Here is a 26,640-nt window from a genome sequence, read left to right as displayed (position 1 = left end):
AAAGATTTTACGCCGGATGCCCTTCCTGACGCAACCCTCCTCATTTGTCCGGGCTTGGGACCGGCACTAAGGATGCACTGGCTTGTGCATCCTCAGTGGCTGGGTTCCTTTACTTTTTCTAAAAGTTTGAATGATATCGCGTCCTCACGTGACCCGCACCTGCCTGCTGTCTGGCTTCACCACACATGACGTCAGAAGAGACTGGCTTCACACTCACGGGTCAGGGTCAGTTCACCGCACCAGGCAGACAAGACTCGAGAGAGCGTCAACCTGCTACCTGCACTATTATCCTGGATTGGAGGGCATAAAGAGTGAGTATCTTCAGTGTATTTCCAATAGTATTTCCAATAGTTTTGTCTAGCTCTGCTGTGGTTTTCATTCAAGCAACTAACGTTAGCGAACGTCACGTTAGCTAGCTAGCTAACTAGCTATCTTCCACCCGGTAACGTTGCTAGCTAGTTGCTGACGTTGCTGGCTAGTTGTTTGAATGCTGCTAGGCAAGCTAACTATCGGTAGCGTCCTGTAACGTTGCCGCTAGCTAGCTAGTTATGTTTGTCCAACCTTAGCTCTGGCCATGCAATATTTTCATTCAAATAACTAACTAGCTAGCAAACGTTAGCATTGTTAGCTAATAATAGCTACCGGTAGCTAAACCGGTAGCTATTATTAGCTAACAATGCTAACGTCGGGACTACTGGACCAGTGGTTAGCTAGCCTAACGTTAGCTAGCTACCTATCACTCCCGCACTTTTGCCCACCTCTCTAATACAGAGATCCCCCACTTACCAAATCCCACTTTAACCCCTGGCTACACGTGCAACTGGGCACCGTGACTGACAGGAGTACATGGGTCACGTGTTTGCCGTGTTTTTCCAGGCTGGCTCAAGGCGTCATGCCGCGTTTTCTTTCCCTTGATTGACAACTCATCCCCCACTAACCCATCAAAAACAGCCTTGAAAGTTGTCAACCGTTGTGAAGTTTACAGATGTGTGCAAGTCATCTCAGCAGGTCTTCCGTTTCTACAAACCAGTGCAATTACTCATAAATAATATTTACGGTTCACTTTCCCTATTCAGGTTTCATGACTGTTGTTGATTCCCGTTTTAAACTGTTTACAAGTTGTTATATGATGTAGCTGAACGGGACTGGGATGTAGCGGCACAGGGGGAAGCATGAATGATGGGATACATGTTATTATATGTTGACCTTCTCGCCATGTGTCACCACGTATGCTGATGATGACACTTTGTATCTTATAAGTTTGCTTCTAATCGTTTTGGGTAAAAGCATGCCCTAAGAGACTAACCGCTATCATCACATGTATTGCCCAAGACACTTGTGTTTTTAATTACCTATAGGTGACCTCAGTACGTGTGATCTCACCCTTCTGTCACCTCAGAACCCGGTTTATTTGCATGAATTCCCTCTCAGTTCTGCTATCAGTCATTTTATTGTGCACCATAATACTGGAAATGAATTGGTACACCATTTAAATGTGTGTATTTGCATATTTTGCATATGTTGGATTACATATTTCTACCACAAATGTTGTGTTTGTGTTCTTTTCGGGTCATGTTTTCAACAATATTTACAAATAGCATCTCATAACTGCTGTTTGTAGTGACCGCAATGAAACCCACAGCGGTTTGAGAGCTCCAAGGAAAGGCAGTGGTGCTACTTAGTCATTTCACAGCTATCAAAACCCATATGCAACAAGAAAAAAGTACTTCATATATTCTTTGAAGATATTGTTGTTCAGGTTCTCGTTTGGAATGCAGTTCAGCCAGGGGGGGCGCAATATTCTAGAACTCTGTGGCAGTCGGAAGAATGAAGAAGGATCAGATTGTTAAGGATGTAATTGGGATTTGTGAATGCCCACTGCATACCCCCCCCCCCAGCCACTGACCTCACCGCACCTCACTGGTATATACTGGTATATATACGTATATAACTTCTTTGTTTGTTAGATTTTGTTTAAGAGGTGAATGGGGGGTCGGAGTCTATCCCTGCATGCACTGTGAAGAAGACAGCAGACCCCTGGACAGGCCACCAGGCCACCTCAGCAGTCACACGCACAACCGCTCACAATGGGAAATGTATACCCCACAGTTCACCCAACATGCATGCAGGTCTTTCTATGGCAGTCAGACCACAGCACAGTCGAGGTCCCGGGTTCAGCGTTAACCACTGTGTCACCACCACCACCCCCCAACACACGCCCCTCGCCGTACACCAGTGTTTCTCAACCGGGGGTCCGCGGACCCCTAGTGGTCCGTGGTGTAATTGCAAGGGGTCCGTGAAAATAAAATATATTTTAAAAAAAAGATCCTATGACATTTATAGAAATAGGATTATTTTACTCAAATGTGACTGAGACCTTTATCTACCTAAACTATAAAGGGTAACAGGACTTTTTTTCATTACATCTGTTTCACAAGTGTCATTTATTGTATTTTAATAAGCATATTCTGTTTTGTTACATATATCTGAAAGTTACTGCATAAGAACTCTGTTTTGTTAACTATATCTAAGTTACAACTGAAAGCTCTTATTTTTGCCCCAAAGAGTGAATAAATGCTATAATGCCATTTAAAATGCAGTTTCTACTGTTTCTATCAAACTGAAACCCCCCTCCCCCAAGATCAGGTGGAGGGGTCCTCAGGGTAGATCAAACATACGCAGGGGGTCCAGGACCCCAAAAAGGTTGAGAACCACTGCCGTACACTTCCTGTGGTGGTGGTGTATGTTTCGATCTGCTCACGCGCCATCGCTCTCCTGGACGGTGTGGGGGTTTATGGGATAACCTCCCGTCGGTCACAAACCAGAAAGTCGACCTTCGCCAGCCGTTTTTGGCGGCCCGTCCGATTTGTTGAATTCATGCGGGTGCACAAAGAGGCGTCAGCCTCTTCGAGTGACACCTGCCTGGCCCCTGGGGTTTGAGTGACACCTGCCTGGCCCCTGGGCTTCGAGTGACACCTGCCTGGCCCCTGGGGTTTGAGTGACGCCTGCCTGGCCCCTGGGGTTTGAGTGACACCTGCCTGGCCCCTGGGGTTTGAGTGACACCTGCCTGGCCCCTGGGGGTTGAAGAAGAAAACGGCCGACCAGAAGGCTGCAAAAGCAATAAGCTTCGGGAATGTAATTTTCCAAAACACGGTGTGTGGTTCGTTATACTCTATTTTACAGAGCTTAAAATGTAGCTGGGCATCCGGGTGGCGTGGCGGTCTATTCCGTTGTCTATCGACACGGGGATCGCCGGTTCGAATCCCCGTGTTACCTCCGGCTTGGTCCGGCGTCCCCTACAGACACAATTGGCCGTGTCTGCGGGTGGGACGCCGGATGTGGGCATGTGTCCTGGTCGGTGCACTAGCGCCTCCTCTGGTCGGTCGGGGCGCCTGTTGGGGGAGGAGGAGGAGGAAGAACTGGGGGGGGGGGATAGCCTGATCCTCCCATGCGCTACGCCCCCCCCCCCGGTGAAACTCCTCACTGTCAGGTGAAAAGAAGCGGCTGGCGACTCCACATGTATGGGAGGAGGCATCAGCCGAGGGGGCGGAGCAGCGACCGATTTGCCAAGTACATTGGGGGGAAAAAGGGGGAAATAAATAAACAAACAAACAAACAAATAAACAGGTGTCATTTAGTGGCTCTGGACTACTGGACTGGAGATGGAGACGGCAGTAATAACCACACCAGACTCGTATTTTCAAACATTTCATTCTTTTCTTCACATCAACTTCAAAACAACCTCATCAACCAAAGAGTAAGAAAGAGCATGCTCGGGCATGCAATAATGTCACAACATGATGATGATGTCACCGGGTGCCAAGTATAAAACATACAGTAGCAGAGAGTTTCGTTTTATATCATTCATAAACTCTGGACATTTTAGTTTCCACTGAGAGTTATAAGCTAGCGTTTAATTTACACCGCGCTCCGTGTCTCCCCCCCCCCCCGACGGGGGGGAGGGGGCGGGGGGGAGACGAGAGGCAGAAACTCACAAACTGACACCAGGTTTGAGCAGGCTAAACAAACATGCTGAAAAAAAATCTCGTCCGGCCCAGCGTGTCAGGAAGTCACACCCTAGAAACCCCATTTCCCCTTTCTGATTGGTACAAAAGGGGGGACTGGGAGACAGAGGGAGACAAAACAGTGCATGCCATTTCAGAGGGTGTAGGTGGGTGGGGTGGTGGTGGTGGTGTAAATCACCTTTAGCCTGCCCACCGGGGGCTGTTCTGAATCAAGGGGTCGGGGTTTGGGGTTAAACTAAGTTGAGACCAAAAAAAAAATAAAAATGAATAAATACGAGGCACTCAGCATTCTCTCTGTCTTGCAAACTGCAAAAAAGTAACAAAGTTGAATAATAATAATGACACAATCACATATATATTAGAATTTGTGGTTATAACGTAACAGTCTCATAGCTGTACAAAGGGGCAAGGCTGAATCTTCCTCAACGTGTCAGCAATACCACGTGTGGTTGGTGTACTTGATGCGTGTGCTTGCGTGCGGGCGCTGCGAGACTGGAGATGTGCTAATGCATGACGGGGGGGGGGGGAGTGTGTGGTGGGGGGAGGGGGGTCAACATAAATTCAGCTTCATTTACAATAGTTTCAGGGAAGGGGTTAGATTCATGGATCTGAGCAGCGACGACGAGAGTTGTCGCGGCTAATATCCAATCCATGAATCCGATTCGGTTCTGGTACGGTGGAGATTCCGTGATGTCGTTGGAGGTGAACTGCCGGCCATGACCGGAAGTGGTAATCAGGATGGCGCGTGTAGCGGTGAGGACATGGACGCGGATGTTGAAGGGACAGGTGATGACTTTCAAAACTCTACACAGCCTCATGCAACGGTTGTGCGCGTTTAGTGTCCTTCGTCGTGGAAAGAGGAGAAAAATAATGAGGGAGCCCTTTAAAATGGATCTAATCTGCAGCATAGTTTGTTTTTTAGCTCATAGTGCTAACAGGGAGTGGGGTTGGTTGATGGGGAGCCAGAGGGGGGACCGGAAGTTTGAAGGGTTTGGGAGAGGAAGTGGTTTCCGCCATGCTAAAGGCTAGCACGTTCGTGGCTAGTCATGACAAGTGGTACATGCTGTGCTGTGTTCTTGTCCGGAGTGGATAAAATGGGTCGGTACCATCGCCAGTCCATTTGACACCTGGTGATGAACACCCATGCATGTGTGTCCCGCTGTACCTCTATAATAGAAAGCTGCACTCTTTACTTTCTCATCAAATACCTCTCACTATTGTCGCTTTTCAAAACAAAGGCTTGCGCAGTAGAAACTCAACGGGGCTCGAGTAAGGTCGGAAAGGCGACTAGCAACAGTAGAAACGCTTTACTGTGTCCGTCACTTGGGCTGTGGGCTCCGGTCGAATAGGCAGAATGTCCATCTCAGTCGGTAATAATAAAGTATACTGTAGGTAACAATGAGTCTCAGTACGTCATACCAGTAGAAGCTTAAATAAAGAAGTGGATGAAAAGAATGGCTACTCCAATATTGAGTAAAATGACCATAACCACCAGAACAGAGCTGGAGCCCTGTGAAGGGAGAGAAAGGAAAGGGTTAGTTTAGGCCTCCGACTTAGTCACACAGTTAGAAAACAAAGCTCATCAACATCATCCGTTCTATAAATCTATGGAGGCCGTAGGAGCACAGCTGATGCCTCAACAGGTTGAGTCATCACTGTGTTTCAGTAGGGGGAGTACCTGGTGGTCCCTATCTCCTCCCCAGGTAAACAGGAAAACATAGCTAAACCCACAAAAATAGAAATATTGGATCAGTTCAGGATGCCTGGGTCAGATAAAAACAGAAACGGCGGGGCATCCGGGTGGCATAGCGATCTATTCCGTTGCCTACCCACACAGGGCTCGCTGGTTCGAATCCCCGTGTTACCTCCGGCTTGGTCAGGTGTCCCTACAGACACAATTGGCCATGTCTGCAGGGGTGGGAAGCCAGATGTGGGTATGTGTCCTGGTTGCTGCACTAGCGCCTCCTCTGGTCGGGGCGCCTGTTTTTTTTGGGGGGGGGACTGGGAGGAATAGCGTGATCCTCCCACGCGCTACGTCCCCCTGGTGAAACTCCTCACTGTCAGGTGAAAAGAAGCAGCTGGCGACTCCACATGTATCGGAGGAGGCATGTGGTAGTTAGTCTGCAGCCCTCCCTGGATCGTGGAGCAGCAACTAGGATGGCTTGGAAGAACGGGGCAATTGGCCGGATACAATTGGGGAGAAAGGGGGGGGTCCACATAAACAAATAAATAAATAAATAAATAACAGAAACGGCTGAAGTTGGTCAACTTAAAACACATGACGTTGGAGAATGCAGCTAAAATTACACAGCATTTCAATATGGGGTCTTACAAACCATAAAGGAAGTGATTTTTACCTCATTGCCACGGGGTTATTGGGCCTTCCTTTTCAAATCAGTGTTATGCAAACTAACTGAACATTTCTGCTGCCTTAGAAAAGGACCAGAGGTGGATCATCTCAGCCTTGCTAAGAGATGTCACACCTATGAGTGCTCTCGGAATAACCTCCACCTCACAAAGGAGTCTCAGGTTCAGTGGAAAATTATTTGGGTCACATGAGTGCCAATTTCTCGACTGCATGTACTTTGCGACTTGTCCTGGCCTGTTTGACCTTTTTAGACTACCAAAGGGAAATGTGTGTCAAAACAGAAAACTGAACAGGCCCCAATGTGTTCAGGTAACAGGAAAAAGAAAAGTGACTCACTGAGTTTGATTTGAGGGTTGGCTGCCCTCCTTCCTGCTCCGGTGAAATTGGCGGAGACTTGAGGGGCGGGGAGAGGGTGAGGTCTCTGTGCAGAGGCCATTCCTCTAACTCCGCCCCCACATTCAGGTTGTCCAGCATTTGTACTGAGTCCATGGATCCTTCCCTCACGGGCCGGAGGCACCGGGACCGCAGCCTGTTGCCTTTAGGGCCTGGAGACTCCTGGCCCAGCCCCCGTGACATCTGCACCTCCGGGGACTGGAGCCTCATGTCGACCGTATAATCGCTCAGTCTCTCTTCGTCGTGTTCTGTGAGGCGGGAATGGGCAGGACTCCACCTCAAACAGCTCTCAGCGGTCCAGGCCCCAGCGAAGCCATCCATCCTTTGGTCAACCAAAGCATGCTCGCTAAGCTTGTGGTTGGTGGAGATGTGCTGCTTCGAATGGTGATTGGAGTAGACATGCTCTCGAGGGCTGTAACTAGAGGAGACATGGTCCTTTGCATTGTGATTAGAGCATATATAATCTTGGGACTTGTGATTGGAAGAAGCATGCTCAGATGTCTTGTGATTGGACATGTTATGCTCCAAGGCCTTGTGATTGGATAAAATGTGCACCTGCGGCTTGTAATTGGAAGAGGCATGCTCGCAGGCCTTGTGATTTGTGGAAGAATGATCCCATGTTTTGTGATTGGAGGAGTACTCCCTTGACTTGTGATTTGAAGAGGCATGCTTTGAGGGCTTTTGGTTGGATGAGGAGTGCTCCCAGGCTCTGTAGGAAGAAGAATGTTCCCAGGACTTGTGATTGGACAAGGATTTCTCCCGTGGTTTGTGATTGGACAAGGGGGCTTGCTCGTGACCGTTGATTTGACCTTCTTGTTCTTCAAGCAGGGAAGGGGTTGTGGAGCGGCTGCTGCCTCCTCGGTCTGGATACACATCATCAGTCCAAGTGTTAGCCCCACCCCTAAGCAGATCCATGCCCCGCCCCTCCACAAGCACCTGGATCTCAGCCCCACCTTGGTCATCCACGGCACTCTGGCGCATGAAGCAAGCATTTCTCGGTCGATGGGCACGCTTGGGCGGGCTGTGGGGGGGTGAGGCGGGCACACTCAGCACGGGGCTTAGGTCAGGTGTGATTACAGGGGGCGTGGTGTCTGGTGTGCACAGCTCAGGGCTGTCTGTTCCCGTGGAGATGACCTCGTGGTCTTTGTCCTTGCCGTCTTGGTGCTTGGGCCTCTGACATTCCAGACCTGAGAAAACAGAGAAACACCAATAAACTGACCGTTCTCCCGCCCATGGAAAGTACATGGGATGCATGCTGGGGGGTCGCCCTGCTGTTAGCATCCAGGAGCACCAATGAATTAGACGGAGAATGCATCGAGACTAAATCTTCGGCAGAGAATCACAGCTCACTGAAGTCTTAATTAGAGAAGATTAAGGGAGAGCATACACATGAATTCAGTTCGAATGTTAAAGGCTTATCCTCTCTGGTTAAGGGTTTATTCTGAAAGAAAAAATCCGGTGTAGAATTACTCAGCGCAGTATGCTATGGTTGTAAGGGTTTATGTACATGCTTTCATTTATTTTCGATTTGGTTTGTATTTATTTCATTCTTTCAAAATAAAGGTACCATTTCCATGTGAATCTTAAGCAAACCCTTGAGCTTTTCACGTTGATATGTTTCTATATAAACCAATTCTATTTGAATTTCCTCACACTAACTAACATTTACAGCAACACTGTACCCAAGTGCATTGCCCTCATCACCTTAAACAATCCACGATCAAAGCACGATCTTAGATTTGTTTATTTATTCATTACCAGATTGAGTTGATTTTATTCTTTCAGTTTTCACTCTGGTAGCACACGGGTGGTTACTTTGGTGAACATAATGCTCTGTATCCTCCCACTGTCCTAACATGCATATCAGGTTAACGGAGTCTCTATATCCATAGGTGTGAATAGCTTGTGTGTGTCTGTGTGTGCCTTGTCCAGGGTGTCTCTCTGCCTTCTTCTACACAACACATGATGGGATAGATTCCAACCCCCCAGTGACCCTGAATTGCATTAGGCAGGCCCAGATAATGGATGGTTGGATGGATCTAAGAACGGAGACATATGTCTATGTATCACTACGAATTAGAACAAACCTGACTCTAGTTTTTCCACTTTTAGCTCTTTCATTCAGTAAAGTGTTCACAGTGTGGTGACTTGTCACACGGCATGACTCATGATGCTTCGATTTAGAGTCATTAAAGTTAGATCCAGCTCTTCCTCTTGTACACACAACTGACCGTTTCCATAGATGTGAAAGGAAGGAGAGAGCTCTTTGGCAGCGATGCGGGCGAGCCGGCATTCCTCCGTGGCCTTCTGGGCAACTCCCTCTGCAGCCTCAGCCTTCCCACGGGCATGGCTCATCCTGAAAGTGACCGGAAGAAACAGAGCAGGCGGTTCTGAATCAGCCCACCTTCCAATATTGATGTAGTGTCTGTTCTTACATGACCCATGAGACACAGTCTTGTGGGGAGTCTCTATCAGACTTGAGATATGAATGATATCCTTCCGCATTTTATATTAATTTAGGCTCCTGAGAGAGACAGACTGTGTACATGAGTGCAAGTTGTTTCCTTTATTCAGAGCTGGCTGTTGTTGCAAACTAACAAGGGAGGAGAGACGTTCAGAATGAGAGCTTCTGTTACAGATTCTCTACAAGAACCACTACAAGGTCACCACATGTAACTTTTTTTAGGCCTTGTGAAGTCTATCGTTTAAGGAAAATGGATCGTATAAAAGCTGATTCCAGAAGCTGAAATCACTTCTCCTGTATTAGAAGCTAAACATGCTTACTCGCTCATAAAAGGATCGTCTCACCTGGACACGGCAATCTCCGCTTTTTGCTTGGCTATGTCTGCAGACTTCTCTGCAGCCTCAATGGCGCGGTCCACCTTCTCTCTGATCTTACTCGCCCTCAGTGGGATCAGATTCTTGCGTTTGCCACTCACCAGGACGTTCTGCTTGTACTTTCCCTCTTCTTTGGTGCCATCGGGGAATGTGGTGCATCCATAGCCGTGCCTCTTGTTTGCCGCCCACTCCCCCTCATAGTGCAGGCCGTCTGAGCGCCGACTCACCCCCCAGCCGGCCCTCTGGTCGCTCCGCCACTCGCCGGCATAGGTCTCGGTGACAGTTGCGTCCACAGGAGCTCCCTGCTCACTCTCACTGGTGTTGGAGTGGATGTCGGAGGCGGCAGAGCTGACGGTACTCATGCCGGCCTCGCTGCAGAAGGAGCTCTGCTTGCTGAGCTGACTGGCCAGGGAGCTTTTGGACTCCGAGCGCCGCAGCTTCAGTCCGCTCAAGATGGACTGCCTGAAGCGCCCCTTCCTCTTCCTCTGGCGGTCGGCCTCGCTCGGGGCAGTGAGGGCAAACCCTCCTCGCCCTACAGGGCTCCCAGCCAGGCCGGCCACCACCCCGTCTGTGGGTGTGGGTGTGGAGCCGTCATCCAGAACAACAGGGGGGCCGTGGCTGTGCTCGGAGCGGAGAGAGTTTATGGATGTGCGCAGGGGGAAGAGGATGACGGCAGCCATCCCGTATGGCACGCTCTGTCGCACGCCGTACCCATGACGCATCCCCCCCAGCCACTGGCCTTGGTATGTTCCTGAGAGAGACAAAAGAAACTATGAGATGATTGGCTGAGTAAGTACAAGCAGGGCTACCTATGCAGGGTTACAATGAAAATCTGCAGGATAGGGGGTCCTTGAGAACTGGGTTGGGAAACACTGCTTTAAGGTATCAAAGGCTTCAAATAGACAGCCCGCTCCCACTTACCCACAACCAAAAAATGAGGGATTTCCTAATAAAATTGTACACAGCTCTGCCAGAGAGAACATCACCTCACTAAACGAAGCTTTACTTTGAAAAATTATTTTCAAACTCATATCATGGAACGCGGAGGCGTTATTACTCCACACAGACATTTGCTCTTGGGAAGTAACACTTAGGTGGGTACAGAGCTAATGAAGTCCTGCCCCATGCTGAGGTTCACCGTTTGTGCCTCCAGCATAGCCTCAGGCTTGGACAGACATCACAGGAATACTACTTTTGTAAGTCGCTCTGGATAAAAGTGCCTGCTTAATGAGGAGCTGTCAGATGGAAATACAGGTTAACCATATGTGAGGCCTATAAAGCATACAGCCCCTGTTAAGTATTACGGGCCCTGGCACCCATTTTAACTTTTAGCTAACTTTAATGCCCTTTATAACTTTTAATAAGTATGAATTTAATACTGCTGAAAAACAGATTCTCTCTCTATCGCTTTATTATTTCGCTTTGAGAGTATGATCAAATGTCTCAGAGAATCCCTTCAGTGATCCGCTCCTCACCATTGTTTGCCATCTTGTTCTTTTTTCTGTCTAAAGGAGCGAGGAAACTTTGGAAAACTTCATGTCAACTTCCAGATGACATGTCCTGATGTGTCATCAATCATATGATCATCATATGTGCCACATAAAGGACAATTCAGAATAATTAACTGGTAATTATCTCAAGTGTCCAGAGGGTAGCCAAAGTTTCTCAGAAATGTTTTAGGACTTCATCTGCGAAGAGCAGAGATGCAATTCTGAGGTTCCCAAAACAGACACACTCCTCACCTTGACTGCGCCTTGAGATCCTGTCCATGAATATCACAAACAGAATTGGAGACAAGGGGCAACCTTGGCGGAGTCCAACACCCACCGAAAATGTGTTTGACTTTGTGCCGAGAATGCGGACACAGCTCTCACTTTGGTTATACAAGGACCGTATGGCTTGTAGCAACTGCCCCGGTACCCCATACTCCTGCAGCACCCCCCACAGAGTGCCCCGGGGTACACGGTCGTAAGCCTTCTCCAAGTCCACAAAACACATGTAGACTGGCTGGTCAAACTCCCATGCTCCCCTCAGCACTTCCACAAGGGTAAAGAGTTGGTCTGTTGTTCCACGGTCAGGACCGACGGAATCCGCATTGCTCCTCCTGGATCCAAGACTTCAGATAATATTTTGCACTGATTCAGTCAAAGTCAGTACACAACCTAATTGCTTCCCTTGTTTAGTACATTGTTTTAGCAATTACTTCTTGGATGATGTACTAACAATGGGCCCAGATGAATATTCCAAAAATGTTCCACGCCAATGATAAACTATTCTGTGACAGGCTGAATGGAGCAATCTTCTTTGTGACAAATGAAGTCGACAAATAAAGCTACACCAAGAGAAAGATGCAATGGCTCTGACTGGTCTTGTAATATTTCTGTGGAAAATGAAGGCATATTGCCAAAACATTCAGTACTTATTACAACAAATAAAAATGTCCACTTTTGCCAGGCACATACAAAATAAAACCAAACATTTGTCAACTTATCCCTTTGATACTGTAGAGGTATTTATATGTTCTTTAACTGCAGGGAAGGCACCAGTATTTATCATGTTATACAGTGTCACACCAGTGTCACACCTGTATCATGCCTGTATCACACCTGTATCACAACTGTGTCACACCTGTTCAACATGATAAATGCTGGCGCCTTCCCTGCAGTTAAAGAACATATAAATACCTCTACAGTATCAGAGGGATTAGGGGACAAATGTTTGGTTCTATTTTGTATGTTCCAGGCAAAAGTGGACATGTTGTGATCCAGGTGGGAAACAGTTGTGACACAGTTGTGATCCAGGTGGGAAACATTTGTGACACAACTGTGACACAGTTGTGATCCAGGTGGGAAGCATTTGTGACACAGGTGTGACACAGTTGTGATCCAGGTGGGAAACAGTTATGACACAGGTATGACACAGGTGTGATACAGGTGGGAAACAGTTATGACACAGGTATGACACAGGTGTGACACAGGAGTGACACAGTTGTGATCCAGGTGGGAAACAGTTGTGACACAGGTGTGATACAGGTGGGAAACAGTTATGACACAGGTATGACACAGGTGTGATACAGGTGGGAAACAGTTATGACACAGGTATGACACAGGTGTGATACAGGTGGGAAACAGTTATGACACAGGTATGACACAGGTGTGACACAGGAGTGACACAGTTGTGATCCAGGTGGGAAACAGTTGTGACACAGGTGTGATACAGGTGGGAAACAGTTATGACACAGGTATGACACAGGTGTGATACAGGTGGGAAACAGTTATGACACAGGTATGACACAGGTGTGATACAGGTGGGAAACAGTTATGACACAGGTATGACACAGGTGTGATACAGGTGTGACACAGGAGTGACACAGTTGTGATCCAGGTGGGAAACATTTGTGACACAGGTGTGATACAGGTGTGACACAGTTGTGATCCAGGTGGGAAACAGTTATGACAAAGGTGTGACACAGCTGTGATCCAGGTGGGAAACATTTGTGACACAGGTGTGATACAGGTGTGACACAGTTGTGATCCAGGTGGGAAACAGTTATGACACAGGAGTGACACAGTTGTGATCCAGGGGGGAAACAGTTGTGACATAGGTGTGATACAGGTGGGAAACAGTTATGACACAGGTATGACACAGGTGTGATACAGGTGGGAAACAGTTATGACACAGGTATGACACAGGTGTGATACAGGTGGGAAACAGTTATGTCACAGGAGTGACACAGTTGTGATCCAGGTGGCAAACAGTTATGACACAGGTATGACACAGGTGTGATACAGGTGTGACACAGGAGTGACACAGTTGTGATCCAGGTGGGAAACAGGTGTGATACAGTTGTGACACAGGTGTGACACAAGTGTGATCCTGGTGGGAAACAGTTGACACAGGTGTGACACAGGTGTGATGCAGTCATGATACAGGTGTTATACAGGTATGACACAAGTGGGATACAGGTGTGACACAGGTATGACACAGCTGTGATACAGGAGTGACACAGGAGTGACACAGTTGTGATCCAGGTGGGAAACAGGTGTGATACAGTTGTGACACAGGTGTGACACAAGTGTGATCCTGGTGGGAAACAGTTGACACAGGTGTGGCACAGGTGTGATGCAGTCATGATACAGGTGTTATACAGGTATGACACAAGTGGAATACAGGTGTCTTTGTGCCAGAGTAGGTGAAGTCTGGCAGAGAGTGTATAAAGGACAAACCTAATCCCTGCAGTCACCTGTGGAAAGTGTGATGCTTTTAAATTGAAGCCAACACGTTTACTAGTTCGAGGGAGGATGCTCTTAAACCCCTTTGTGCTTCCTTTAAACTTATGGAAGGTATTGTTAGAAATTAATGACTCTGCCTCCATGCAAAGAGGTCAATTCCAGCAACCTACTTTTAAAAAGGGGTCCCCAGGGGGCGGTGTCTACAACCCCATCCACTTCTGTATCTACAGTGATGAATTAACGCTGACACCCAGACCTGCTCGACGGTCAGCTTCAAACATGCACCCTGCTCTTTTTTTCCTGGATTTCTTCATGGCCATCTTCCAGGAGTTTTGCTTAGATATCTACGACAGCTGTTGCCGACAGAAGCTCATCTCATTCAGTATTGTCAGTGGAAACCTCCCTACAAACTCTACAGATGGACGGACTGACTGTCCGACTGACACATAAACACAAACCGTTGCTCAAACAATTAGGTTATCATTTGATCACCGAGTTTCAACGAAATCCCCCATTTGCAATGTTAAATTTCTCACCGAGGTGGGAACAAAGATATGGTAACGAATTCGAGGGACAACGCAACCACAGGAACTGCCGCGGCCGGGACGCGAACCCGTGTCGCCCGCACCGCAGGAGGAATCGCTAACCGCTCGACTAAAGGCTCAGACCCGACAGCCAGCGGCCAGCGTGTCTTCTTATCCATGCACGTTACAATATCAAACTTGGGTGCGTTCATACAGGTGTGAGGTGACAACACACAAAACACCAACAATCTCTAAAAGGACTGTGTAACTGAACTGTTCGTTGAACAAACCACTTCAGTCACATCCATCCACTATTCAAGCCACTTATCCGAAGCCGGGTCGCGGGACGCTGGAGCCTATCCCAGCAGTCATTGGGCGGCAGGCGGGGAGACACCCTGGACAGGCCCACCAGTCCATCACAGGGCCGACACACACACATTCACACCTCGGGACAATTTAGTAGGGCCGATTTACTTGACCTACATGTCTTTGGACTGTGGGAGGAAACCGGAGCACCCGGAGGAAACCCACGCAGACACGGGGAGAACATGCAAACTCAACACAGAGGACGACCCGGGGACGACCCCCAAGGTTGGACTACCCCGGGGCTCGAACCCAGGACCTTCTTGCTGTGAGGTGACCACGCTAACCACTGCGCCGACGTGCTGCCCCACTTCAGTCACATCTCACATAGAGATATCGCCACCGATATGCCACCTCAAGAGGTAAAAATACCACTTTATAACCTAACTTTCTCATATTTCCAGGACATTTGATCGATTTTCTTAATCATTTCCAGGAGTTCTCCGTGACTAGAAAACCGGTAGGCCTATATAAATTTTCAGGTTTTCCAGTGGGCATGGGAACCCTGAACTTCAGTCACATCTCACATAGAAATATCGCCACCGATATGCCACCTCAAGAGGTAAAAATAAAATTTTACAACCTAACTTTCTCATATTTCCAGGACACTTGATCGATTTGATCATTTTCCAGGAGCTCTCCGTGACTAGAAAACCGGTAGGCCTATATAAATTTTCAGGTTTTCCAGTGGGCATGGGAACCCTGAACTTAGTCACATCTCACATAGAAATATCACCACCAATATGTCACCTCAAGAGGTAAAAATAGAATTTTACAACCTAACTTTCTCATATTTCCAGGACACTTGATCGATTTGGTCATTTTCCAGGAGCTCTCCGTGACTAGAAAACCGGTAGGCCTATATACATTTTCAGGTTTTCCAAGGGGGCATGGGAACCCCGAACTTCAGTCACATGTCACATAGAAATATCACCACCAATATGCCACCTCAAGAGGTAAAAATAAAAATGTACAACCTAACTTTCTCCTATTTCCAGGACATTTGATCGATTTTGTCATTTTCCAGGAGCTCTCCGTGACTAGAAAACCGGTAGGCCTATATAAATTTTCAGGTTTTCCAAGGGGGCACGGGAACCCCGAACTTCAGTCACATCTCACATAGAAATATCACCACCAATATGCCACCTCAAGAGGTAAAAATAAAATTTTACAACCTAACTTTCTCATATTTCCGGGACATTTGATTGATTTTGTAATTTTCTAGGAGCTCTCCGTGACTAGAAAACCGGTAGGCCTATATAAATTTTCAGGTTTTCCAGTGGGCATGGGAACCCCGAACTTCAGTCACATCTCACATAGAAATATCGCCACCGATATGCCACCTCAAGAGGCAAAAATAAAATTTTACAACCTAACTTTCTCATATTTCCAGGACATTTGATCGATTTGATCATTTTCCAGGAGCTCTCCGTGACTAGAAAACCGGTAGGCCTATATAAATTTTCAGGTTTTCCAAGGGGGCATGGGAACCCCGAACTTCAGTCACATGTCACATAGAAATATCACCACCAATATGCCACCTCAAGAGGTAAAAATAAAAATGTACAACCTAACTTTCTCCTATTTCCAGGACATTTGATCGATTTTGTCATTTTCCAGGAGCTCTCCGTGACTAGAAAACCGGTAGGCCTATATAAATTTTCAGGTTTTCCAAGGGGGCACGGGAACCCCGAACTTCAGTCACATCTCACATAGAAATATCACCACCAATATGCCACCTCAAGAGGTAAAAATAAAATTTTACAACCTAACTTTCTCATATTTCCGGGACATTTGATTGATTTTGTAATTTTCTAGGAGCTCTCCGTGACTAGAAAACCGGTAGGCCTATATAAATTTTCAGGTTTTCCAGTGGGCATGGGAACCCCGAACTTCAGTCACATCTCACATAGAAATATCGCCACCGATATGCCACCTCAAGAGGCAAAAATAAAATTTTACAACCTAACTTTCTCATATTTCCAGGACATTTGATCGATTTGATCATTTTCCAGGAGCTCTCCGTGACTAGAAAACCGGTAGGCCTATATAAATTTTCAGGTTTTCCAAGGGGGCATGGGAATCCTGAACTTAGTCACATCTCACATAGAAATATCGCCACCAATATGCCACCTCAAGAGGTAAAAATAAAATTTTACAACCTAACTTTCTCATATTTCCAGGACATTTGATCGATTTTATCATTTTCCAGGAGCTCTCCGTGACTAGAACACCGGTAGGCCTATATAAATTTTAGGTTTTCCAGTGGGCATGGGAACCCCGAACTTCAGTCACATCTCACATAGAAATATCGCCACCAATATGCCACCTCAAGAGGTAAAAATACAATTTTACAACCTAACTTTCTCATATTTCCAGGACATTTGATCGATTTGATCATTTTCCAGGAGCTCTCCGTGACTAGAAAACCGGTAGGCCTATATAAATTTTAGGTTTTCCAGTGGGCATGGGAACCCCGAACTTCAGTAACATCTCACATAGAGATATCGCCACCAATATGCCACCTCAAGAGGTAAAAATACAATTTTACAACCTAACTTTCTCATATTTCCAGGACACTTGATCGATTTGGTAATTTTCCAGGAGCTCTCCGTGACTAGAAAACCGGTAGGCCTATATAAATTTTCAGGTTTTCCAAGGGGGCATGGGAACCCCGAACTTCAGTCACATCTCACATAGAAATATCGCCACCGATATGCCACCTCAAGAGGTAAAAATAAAATTTTACAACCTAACTTTCTCATATTTCCAGGACATTTGATCGATTTGACCATTTTCCAGGAGCTCTCCGTGACTAGAAAACCGGTAGGCCTATATAAATTTTCAGGTTTTCCAGTGGGCATGGGAACCCTGAACTTCAGTCACATCTCACATAGAAATATCACCACCAATATGCCACCTCAAGAGGTAAAAATAAAATTTTACAACCTAACTTTCTCATATTTCCCGAACATTTGATCGATTTTGTCATTTTCCAGGAGCTCTCCGTGACTAGAAAACCGGTAGGCCTATATACATTTTCAGGTTTTCCAAGGGGGCATGGGAACCCCGCTCACAACAAAGCCCCGAAAGAACAGGAGGGGAAGAAGATCCAGCGTTTCCACTGTCTAGACACCAGAAGTGATAGTCAGATTAATTGGGAGAAATCGAAATAAATTAATTAAATAAATAGAAATTAAAAATCGGTATGAGACAGACGAGAGAGGTTAAGAGCAGATGTAGAGAGAAAAAATTGTACCAGGTTATTCTATATTCAATCTTACACACGGGCAAACTTAAACGGTTTACCAAGAAGATTTATCAGTCAGGATGACCAACTATTTTAATACTGCACTTTATAAAACTTGTTTAAAGGTATTGTGTTAATGTTTACTTGACCTCAATTCTGACAAATCCCTGCCGCTGAAGAGAAGTGCATCTCATCCAGCAGCATGAGTTTGACTTGTAATGTTATGTACAGTGATGCATGGACAGATTTTGGACGTTTCCTGTTTTCTGTGATTGTTATTTAATCCACCTACTACTGATTATAGGCACCCTTTTCATTGCTCAGCTCGAAGCTTCTGCCGGTGTCCAAAGTTTTTAAACAAAATCATCAAGATAGAAGAATTATCAACAGATAATCACAAGTATAAAGTTATGCGGTGAACAACTTACTATAGGAGCAAATTTACATCTGGTAATGTTATGCCGCCCCTGCAAATTCACACTGCATTATGCGAAACACAACAAGAACAGACCAATCCCAGAGAGCAAAGAATCTTTGGCCCAAATATGACCCACATCTGCAGTTATTTTACGGCCCACATTTGGCCTTGGATGATGGTGTTGACTCAGGGTGAGTGTGGCTGCCTCAACTCAGCCACATTCGGGCCACATCTGGCCCACATAGTATGTGCTGTACCCAAGTCAAGTCCGTTTCATTACATTTGGGCCATGTCTGGCCCACACAACACTTGCCGTAACCCAAGTCAGGCCCGGCTTATGACATTTGGGCCACATCTGGCCCACAGAACAGTTGCCAGTGCTGTAACTGAGCCGTAAGTATCAAAAGTGCCCCAGATTAGGCCCAAATGTGTCTGCTCTCTGGGATGTGAGTGCATAACGACATGCTTCCAGATCACATGGGCTGCCAGTGTGCAAACATATCATGGAGTCTGTAATGGATAATAATACAATCGACATAGTTTCAGATGCACGGAAATGGCAAATTATCTGTGGTAACAAACTGCCAAATGGAGGAAGCCTGTGTGATAATGAGGCTTTCTAGCTTGTTGGGTCACTGCCGTTGTGGGATTCGATCCTCTCCTGCTCGGGCGACAGGAGGGCTCCTGCTGTCGGCTGGAGTGGTGTACATTTCCAACGACACCGAGCTTCCATAAGCAGCAGTTCTGGTAAACCCCAACGGCACGACAGAAGAATCTTCAGCTTAAGCTTCACGTTTCAAACCTAGTTATGAACCCGAATTAATATTTATTTATGGTTCTGTCTTTGTGCTAGCATTTGCATAAGTTGTAAAACTGATACCATGACGTTCTACAGGGTACTTGAAGTTAAAAAAAAGAGGTGTCCCGGTGTTTTCTGGGTAATATTTTCACAACAGGCTCATGTTCCAGGCTTTCCCTGCTCGAAGCTTCATGGGTTTTACTCTGTGAGAGTGTAATATGTTGGCATTTCTACCCACAGTTTCTGTCTGAAGGGACAAAGTGATGTGTATATTATCAGGGTGAAACACGGGTTAACTATCAATGTCTATTATATGCACACGACGAGGCGGTCATTTTGACCGTTTTGGATTTTTAAAGTTTAATAACTTTGCGGGGGGGGGGGTATACAGACCTGCCGCTTGCTGAATACTCCTGCATATATTTGCATTAAAACGAGTTTTAGATCAATTGCACATAAAAAGGGTAAACTACTAATAAGACCCGTTAGGTCTGACCCTTTAGCCGAGCGGTTAGTGCTGTCGCCTTGTGGTGCAGTACACCCCGTATCGAATCCCGCCCCGGGCAAGAAAATAACCGGTTATAGAAGTTATGATAAGATCTACCTAAAACGACCACGAGCGGTCAAAATGTCCGCTTGTAATTTGCGCGTGATCGTGTGCGTCATGTCACTATTTATGACGTGTGCTGGTCGCGTCATTTCCTTCACGACGTTCTGTCCTGGGAACACGCAAGCATGAAATAGTCTAAACTTGATTTGTGATTATGTCCAACATGTCTGGGCACAGACGCCGTTACAGACGCACCATGACTACCACCGAGGCGTTGCAGTATTTACAGGCGTTGGACAGCGGCGATTTTAAATTGTTTGAAAAATAGCGTTAAAGTTGTTAAAGAGAGACTGCCATGCTCTTTCTGAACATGTTTTTTTTTAACATTGGGAGTGTAACCGGTTATTTTCTTACCCGGTGCGGGATTCGATACGGGTGTACTGCACCACAAGGTTACGTCACTAACCGCTCAGCTAAAGGGTCAGAGCCGTTAGCTAGGGGACTAACGTGTCTTATTAGTAGTTTACAGTCGTCACCCTCCCCGGAAGTGCGCCCTCGCGCTTTGTTCTTCCCGCGCTCCGAAGAGACTTCTGGGGATCTGCACACTTCCGGATCCCACCGCTGCCACCAATGTGACCGGTTATTTTCTTGCCCGGTGCGGGATTCGATACGGGGTGTACTGCGCCACAAGGTGACGTCACTAACCGCTCAGCTAAAGGGTCAGACCCGTTAGCTAGGGGTTAACGTGTCTTATTAGTAGTTTACAGGAGTTTGAATCATAACCGAAAATAGGCGTGGTTTTATGAATCCAAAGCCATTGGCTACCGTCTTCCCGGGTGGTCATTTGGCTGTGGCTCGGCGTTCGCGTGGGCGGGGCTCGGTACCGCTCGTCACTTGCCGTAGAGACAAACGAGAAATTCAGTGGCGCGAGGATCTGAATCGCTGAGCTAACTAGCTAGCTTCTCGTAACCCGGTGGCTCCACGCCACCGTCTCGGGCGTCTCGGGATGTCGGAAGGGAGAAACGGCTAACGCCGGGGCTGGCGCCAGGGCTGGGGCATCCAGGGACCACGCGTTTCGCATGCGACCACGGCATGGCGGTAGGCCTACGGCACGGCAGCGCAATACAACTTGGCGAATAATATTGTATCGTGTACGCATAAGTAGGGTCGGACCCTTTAGTCGACTGGTTAACGTTGTCGCCCGTGGTGCGGGAGAGCCGGGTTCGCGTCCCGGCTGCGGCGGTTCCCTCCATCGAATGCGCTGCCCGAAGGAGGAGGGGCAGTGTGACGTATACGAAGACACGTTAGCCCTTGGCTAATGGGTCGGACCATTTAGTCGAGCGGTTAGCGATGCGGGAGGTACGGGTTCGCGTCCCGGCTGCGGCAGTTCCTGTGGTTGCCCCCCCCCCCCCGAATTCGCTACAATATGTTCGATGATACAAATAACTGTTAGATGGATAGATGATCGATCGATAGATAGATAGCAGAACGTCGTAGCAAGATCGATAGTAAAGTCTCAGCGAAATAGCACAAACTCGAGCCAAGTAGCTAGCAGGAGGGGGTGAAAGAACGGCTTCTCCGTCTCGCTACGGACACACGCTATATGCAAATTGACTGGTGTCTACGTCATTGGACACCATCTGCAGCCAATCACAGATCTCTCTCGAGGGGCCCAGACGCGCTGTTTTGGCCATTGAATTTCTCCGGGGTCACATTCCAGCTCGGAACACAGCCTGTCAATAGGAATGTTCAGATTTTGACGTCAGTATCACTTTAAAATGTTAATTTTGTGTCAGGTATTTTTTTTTTAACAGACATACTAACATACGCAATGCATTAATATCTCAATTTGGGTATTTATGTTGACAGAATATAAATAGAGTTTTAAAAACGGCCGTCATTTTGACCGCCTGTGGTCGTTTTAGGTAGGAGTGAAAACATTATGTGGTAAACATTATTTGTTTGAAGTAGTTTTCCTCTTTAGGAGACAACATGAAGGCTGTTGGCTAAAGTAGGCCAACAAAGCCAACAAACAGCCGAGACTGGTTGTGTTGTCTTGAGCAGCGGAAGTTCGCATCGGTCAAGTGAACACAGCAACACCACGCTTTATAACCTCTCTACATCATATCAGGTTTACGCAGCACTTAAATATCTGGAACAACCTCCCTGAAAACTGCAGGTCTGCTGCAACTCTCAGCTCTTTGAAATCTAGGCTGAAGCCTTTCCTCTTTGCTGCTGCTGCCTTTTGTTGAATAAGGCTTTTGATTTTCATATTGCACTGTAACTTTTACTCTCTGCACTGGTTTTTGGGTTGTTGTTGTTTGCCTTATGTTGCTTCTCTTGATGCCTTTTGTGTTTCGTGTGGAGCATTTTGAACTGCCTCGTTGTGGAGATGTGCTATACGGATAACTGTGCCTTGCCTCGGTCAGGGGTCCAGATGGGAGTGTTGGCCCTGACATGCATGTCTTCCAGTGTCTTTTTAGCTAGTATGCCACAAATAGCTGGAATAAACTCGCAGAAGATTTGAGACTTGCTCCCAACACTGACTACTTTTAAATCCATATTAATGTCCACCATTGCTTTCTGCTAAACTGCAAACCTTGCACTTTGACCTTTGCATAGTTGTAAACCTTGCATTACATTTTGATTTTATTCTTTAAGTTTCTTCACGAGCTAGTTGTCAAATCCTTTCTACTGTATGTTTTTAATTTATTTTTTAGGTGAAGCACATTGAGTCTGCCTTGTGTACAAAATGTGCTATATAAATAAAGTTGCCTTGCCTTACATACAGAAAAATATAGGCATAATGTTCAGGAGTTATCACTTGAATAGCTTGTCGTAGCACATCACAGAACACAGATAATATCACTTTCCGAAAAATCAGCACAGACAGAAACATGTACGAGTCACTTCTTATCCAGGGAATATTCTGTCTTTTTCTCCCTCTGGTTTTAAGTCCGGAATACTTGTCTGGAAAGCTCAACTTGAACCCTCGTCATTGACCACTGACTCCCAGGGGCTGTACGGGGACAAATGGGCAGACTCCCCGATCAGAGGGGGGACAAGTGCTGTGGATGTTGAATAAAGTGATTTTAACTTTAATCTGCACTTGCACTTCCCTTTCTCCGGTGTGTGCAGGAAGACCTATTTTGGAGCTCGGCCTATTTCAGAGCCACGCGGAATCTGTGGCCTTTGCATTTTGAGGACTGTGAAGTCCCAAGGGGGCTACTTAAAACGTGAAGAACCCTAGCCGCTAGCGTCGCCGCAGAAACGACGCTCGTATTTGTCAGATTTGTTGTTGTTAAGTTATATTTTATACATGTGTTTTTAAAGCATTGCCTATGTGCAGCGTATTTCATACTGCAATCAAAATACCGGTGAATATCGTGCAAAACACAAACACCCCTGTTTACACTTGGTTTCAAAGCGCGTTGTGATCAGATTTCAGAAGAAGAAGAAGATTTCGTCACTTCCGCTACGTCACTTCCGCTACGTGGTCAACGGGCCTCGGTCAAGCGCCAGACTTGCCGACCTAGCTGTGAAAACAACAGCTAACGTTTGAAGATGCACTAATGTACATGTCCGGACTATTCCAGCTGCTGAGACTGACAGGTCCGGTTCTTCTGCCCAAATGGAGGTCAGGCGTCTCCTTTCACTTGTACTCCGACCACCTACACCCTCTCCTCTCTCTCTCTCCATTTTTTCCTAAAGTTGGCGCGCTGTTACCAACGCAACCACCACATCCTGCACCGATGACGTGTTTTCCTGTTACGTCATCGCCGGGGTCGCATCAGGACGCATCAGCGTTTACACTACAGAAGACGCGTGTGGTCACACGCGTCCCCAGACCACCTCGGCAAGTGGTCCCAAAACGGTTTGGTGGTGGTTTACGCTTGTATTTAGCGCCGTCCGCTTGTGATCCGATCGCAACAAAAAAAAACGCATTTTAAACCCAAGTGTAAACGGGGTGTCTGGCCTCCTCCTCCTCCTGTGGCTCCACCGTCTGAACAAACACGACGTGGCCTCACGAGGAGTCGCGCCGCGCCGCGCACGGACGCTGACGCCGCGCACGCGCTTTTTTTTTTCTCTCGTTTCGTTCGCCTCTAAACCGATCACAAGCCGAACTGTCGCTCCTGGTGGTAACCATAACAACAGCATCGATAACGTCGCGTTTACGGGGGGGGGGCGGGGGGGGGTTGTGGAACTGTGTCGGCTCGTGCGTGTTACGCTCATCTGCCTCCCACGTGAGCAACCGTGACGCAGTCTTTATTTTTTTTTTTGCCCCCCCTCTCTGTCTCTCTACTTTTGTTGGGAGGGCAACAAAAAGCCACCAAAACAGAAATAAAATGATCGAAACGAGTCAAAGGAGGGGGGGGTGGTTATGGACGGACAAAAGGTTGCGGAAAAAAAAAAACGACCCCCCGCCTCGGCGCGGCACCTCCCGGCCTCCTGCAGCACTTATTGACCGGCGTCCCCCCCTCGCCCCGCTCCCGCATCCGCTCGCCGCTCATCCGGGTCCTTCGCGCCGGAGCTGCGTCGGGCCACCAAACCGGCCCACGTCACAAAGCCGGGCTCACGACGACGCGACTGCCGTGACTCCTGTTTACTACGAAAACACCCCGATGGGGCCCGGTCAGGGTCCCGGAGGACCGAGACACCCCGCTGACCCGCTGTCTCCGCGTTACTATGGAGACCCGCTGTGGTCCTGATGCGGGGGGGCGGGGGGGTGATGGGGTCTCTAAAAAAAAGAAGAAGGGAGGAGGTGAGATGCTGGGAGTTCAACAGGGCTTTTAAATGAGATGTTATGACTTGGCTTTGTCTGAACGTCCCCCCCCCACCCCCCCCCAACAGCAGGTTCCAGTCTCTTCCGTGTTCTTTTTGAAAAAAAAGAAAAAGACTGGGGGGGCGGGGAGAGAAGTGAAGGACGGCCCTGCTGAGAAATCCAACACCCCGGTGTTCTCGTCCAGTCTGCCGCGCGTCCGGGTCTGACCTACATGTTTCTACGTGCCGTGTCAGCCCGGATGAGCTCCCCCCCCCCTCCCCGTCGAGCGGAAGGGGGCCTTGGATTCGGGTCGGAGGAGAACTGTTGAGGTTGTGTTGCCGGTTAAAGCGATTTAAAGGGGCGACGGAGACGCTACCCGTCAGCCACCGACACGGGCGACATGGACTCGCTGTCTGTGTGCGTTTTGTGTGTTGGCTCACCTCCATCCGAGTAGGTTTCCGTTCCGTAGCCGTCCTGCAGGCCGTTGCTCCAGGTCCCCTCGTACCGCGCGCCGCTGGCTGTGCTCTCCAGCTGCCCGTACCGACCTTTGAACCCTTGCGTCCACTCGCCCCTGTACTCCCAGCGGCCCTTGCTCTCCACCCCCACGCCGTGGCGCTTGCCCTGGGCCCAGGTGCCCTGGTAGCTGTTCCCACTAGGCCAGGTGTAGACGCCCAGCACCTCGAAGCCGTGGCTCCAGGCCCCGGCGTACTCGCCCTGGCCCTGGGGCCCGGTGCAGACGCCGCGGCCGTGGGCCTTGCCCTGCTCCCACCCCCCGCAGTACGACCCCCCATCATCAAAGTCAAACCTGCCTCCAGTGGACATGCATGAAACAGGTTTCGGCAAATTGTCAGAAGGTGAAGAAAAGGACCGGGGCTGGTCCACACGGGCGGCGCGGCGGGGAAGGGGCCTCGTTGGGATGTGGTAACATCGGGGTCCCGTTGCCCTCCTCCTCCTCCTCCTCCTCCTCTTAGTTTAGTTTGTAACACGCCAGCTGTCGGTCCGGACACGCCGTCCAAAACGGCGTCACCTCAAGTGGCCCGAGACAGGTGTTGGGTTCCGGAAATGGAGGCTAGGCTACTTCCATCAGGAGCTCCTCATCCTCCCCCGCCTTCCTCCTCCTCCTCCTCCTCCTCCTCACGGCAAGGCAGCCGGGAGCTCGCCGGCCCGTCCCCTCAGTCGTACGGCGGGCTCCTCCAGACAGGCGAGGCCCAGGCTTCTCCAGGAGTCCCAGAGGCCCACAGTGTGGCGGCAGCAACTCAATCAGACATTACACCATCCCTCCATCCCTCCATCCCTCCATCTGCACCGCACCGGCACACGCACAGACACAGGAGAGGGATGGAGCCGCACCGGTTAGAAGAAAAAGAGAGAGAGAGAGAGAGAGAGAGAGAGAGAGAGAGAGAGAGAGAGAGAGAGAGAGAGAGAGAGAGAGAGAGTGGAAGAGAAGTTGAGGATATTTCTATAGCGTGGCCTGGAAACCGACAATCTGGGCTACCTTCAGATATACACATCCATAAACACACACACACACACACGCACACACACGCACACACTCAGCCGCACACGCACACCTAGAGTCAACAGAGTGTGAATATCCCCGTTCTCGCTGTGCTGCTGATGTAAAGATGAGGCTCTCTCTCCCCTGAAGAAGAGGACACGGAGAGATGAGGAAGAAGAAAGACAAAGATAAAATAACAGCAGAATTATTCCTCTCCTCCTTCCTTTTGTCTTCTCCGTTTTTTATCGCTCACCTACATCTGGATGGTTCAGATATCCCATTTCCACCAAGTCATACGCGCTCTCCCGTTTTCTGCCTCTCTCTCGCTCTTTCTCTCTCTCTCCCTCCCTCCCTCCTCTCCTCTCTCTCTCTCTCTCTCTCCCGCCCTCCTCCCTCTCTCTCTCTCTAAAATCTGCTCATTACAGGACTGTTCCACCCCAGCCAATACCCCTCCCCCACACACTCAAACACACACACACACACACACACACCTCTCCTCCTCCTCCTCCTCCTCCTCCGGGCGCTTAAAGAGACAGAGATGCAGGGAGGTGGGGATGGATGGAGCTTCACATTCGGCTCCCTCCCTGTGGGGGAAACAGCTTGCTTTTCCTAATCATCCA

At 48.2% G+C, this 26,640-nt stretch overlaps 1 protein-coding gene across 4 annotated transcripts; it reads right to left on the bottom strand.

Moving 5' to 3' along the window:
• Positions 1-5,454: 5,454 nt before the first annotated feature.
• On the bottom strand, positions 5,455-25,344 carry jph3a (junctophilin 3a). 4 transcript variants are annotated; one of them, XM_056278250.1, is made up of 6 exons: positions 24,963-25,344; positions 9,595-10,375; positions 9,018-9,142; positions 6,976-7,973; positions 6,730-6,945; positions 5,455-5,535 (listed from the first exon to the last, which is right to left on the bottom strand). In XM_056278250.1, the coding sequence occupies exons 1-6, from the start codon at positions 25,342-25,344 to the stop codon at positions 5,455-5,457; spliced, it is 2,583 nt and encodes an 860-aa protein (XP_056134225.1). The 4 variants fall into 4 exon arrangements, with proteins under 4 accessions (XP_056134225.1, XP_056134226.1, XP_056134223.1 ...); XM_056278251.1 differs by having other exon boundaries at positions 6,730-7,132; positions 7,523-7,973; XM_056278248.1 differs by having other exon boundaries at positions 6,730-8,000; positions 9,009-9,142.
• Positions 25,345-26,640: the final 1,296 nt, after the last annotated feature.

The sequence above is a fragment of the Lampris incognitus genome, chromosome 4 (assembly GCF_029633865.1).
Source record: "Lampris incognitus isolate fLamInc1 chromosome 4, fLamInc1.hap2, whole genome shotgun sequence".
In the NCBI taxonomy this organism is placed as follows: domain Eukaryota; kingdom Metazoa; phylum Chordata; class Actinopteri; order Lampriformes; family Lampridae; genus Lampris; species Lampris incognitus.
The sequence above is the reverse complement of the archived record's forward strand: the minus strand, read 5'-3'. Positions and strand labels throughout refer to the sequence as shown.

Coding starts and splice junctions, on each gene's coding strand:
- jph3a (XM_056278248.1), bottom strand. CDS start 25,344: ATGTCCACTGGAGGCAGGTTTGACTTTGATGATGGGGGGTCGTACTGC. Junction 10,376..24,962: donor GGAAACCTACTCGGATGGAG/GTGAGCCAACAC, acceptor TGTCTCTCTCAG/GAACATACCAAGGCCAGTGG. Junction 8,001..9,008: donor CTATGGAAACGGTCAGTTGT/GTGTACAAGAGG, acceptor GAGAACGGTCAG/TTTATTGGTGTTTCTCTGTT.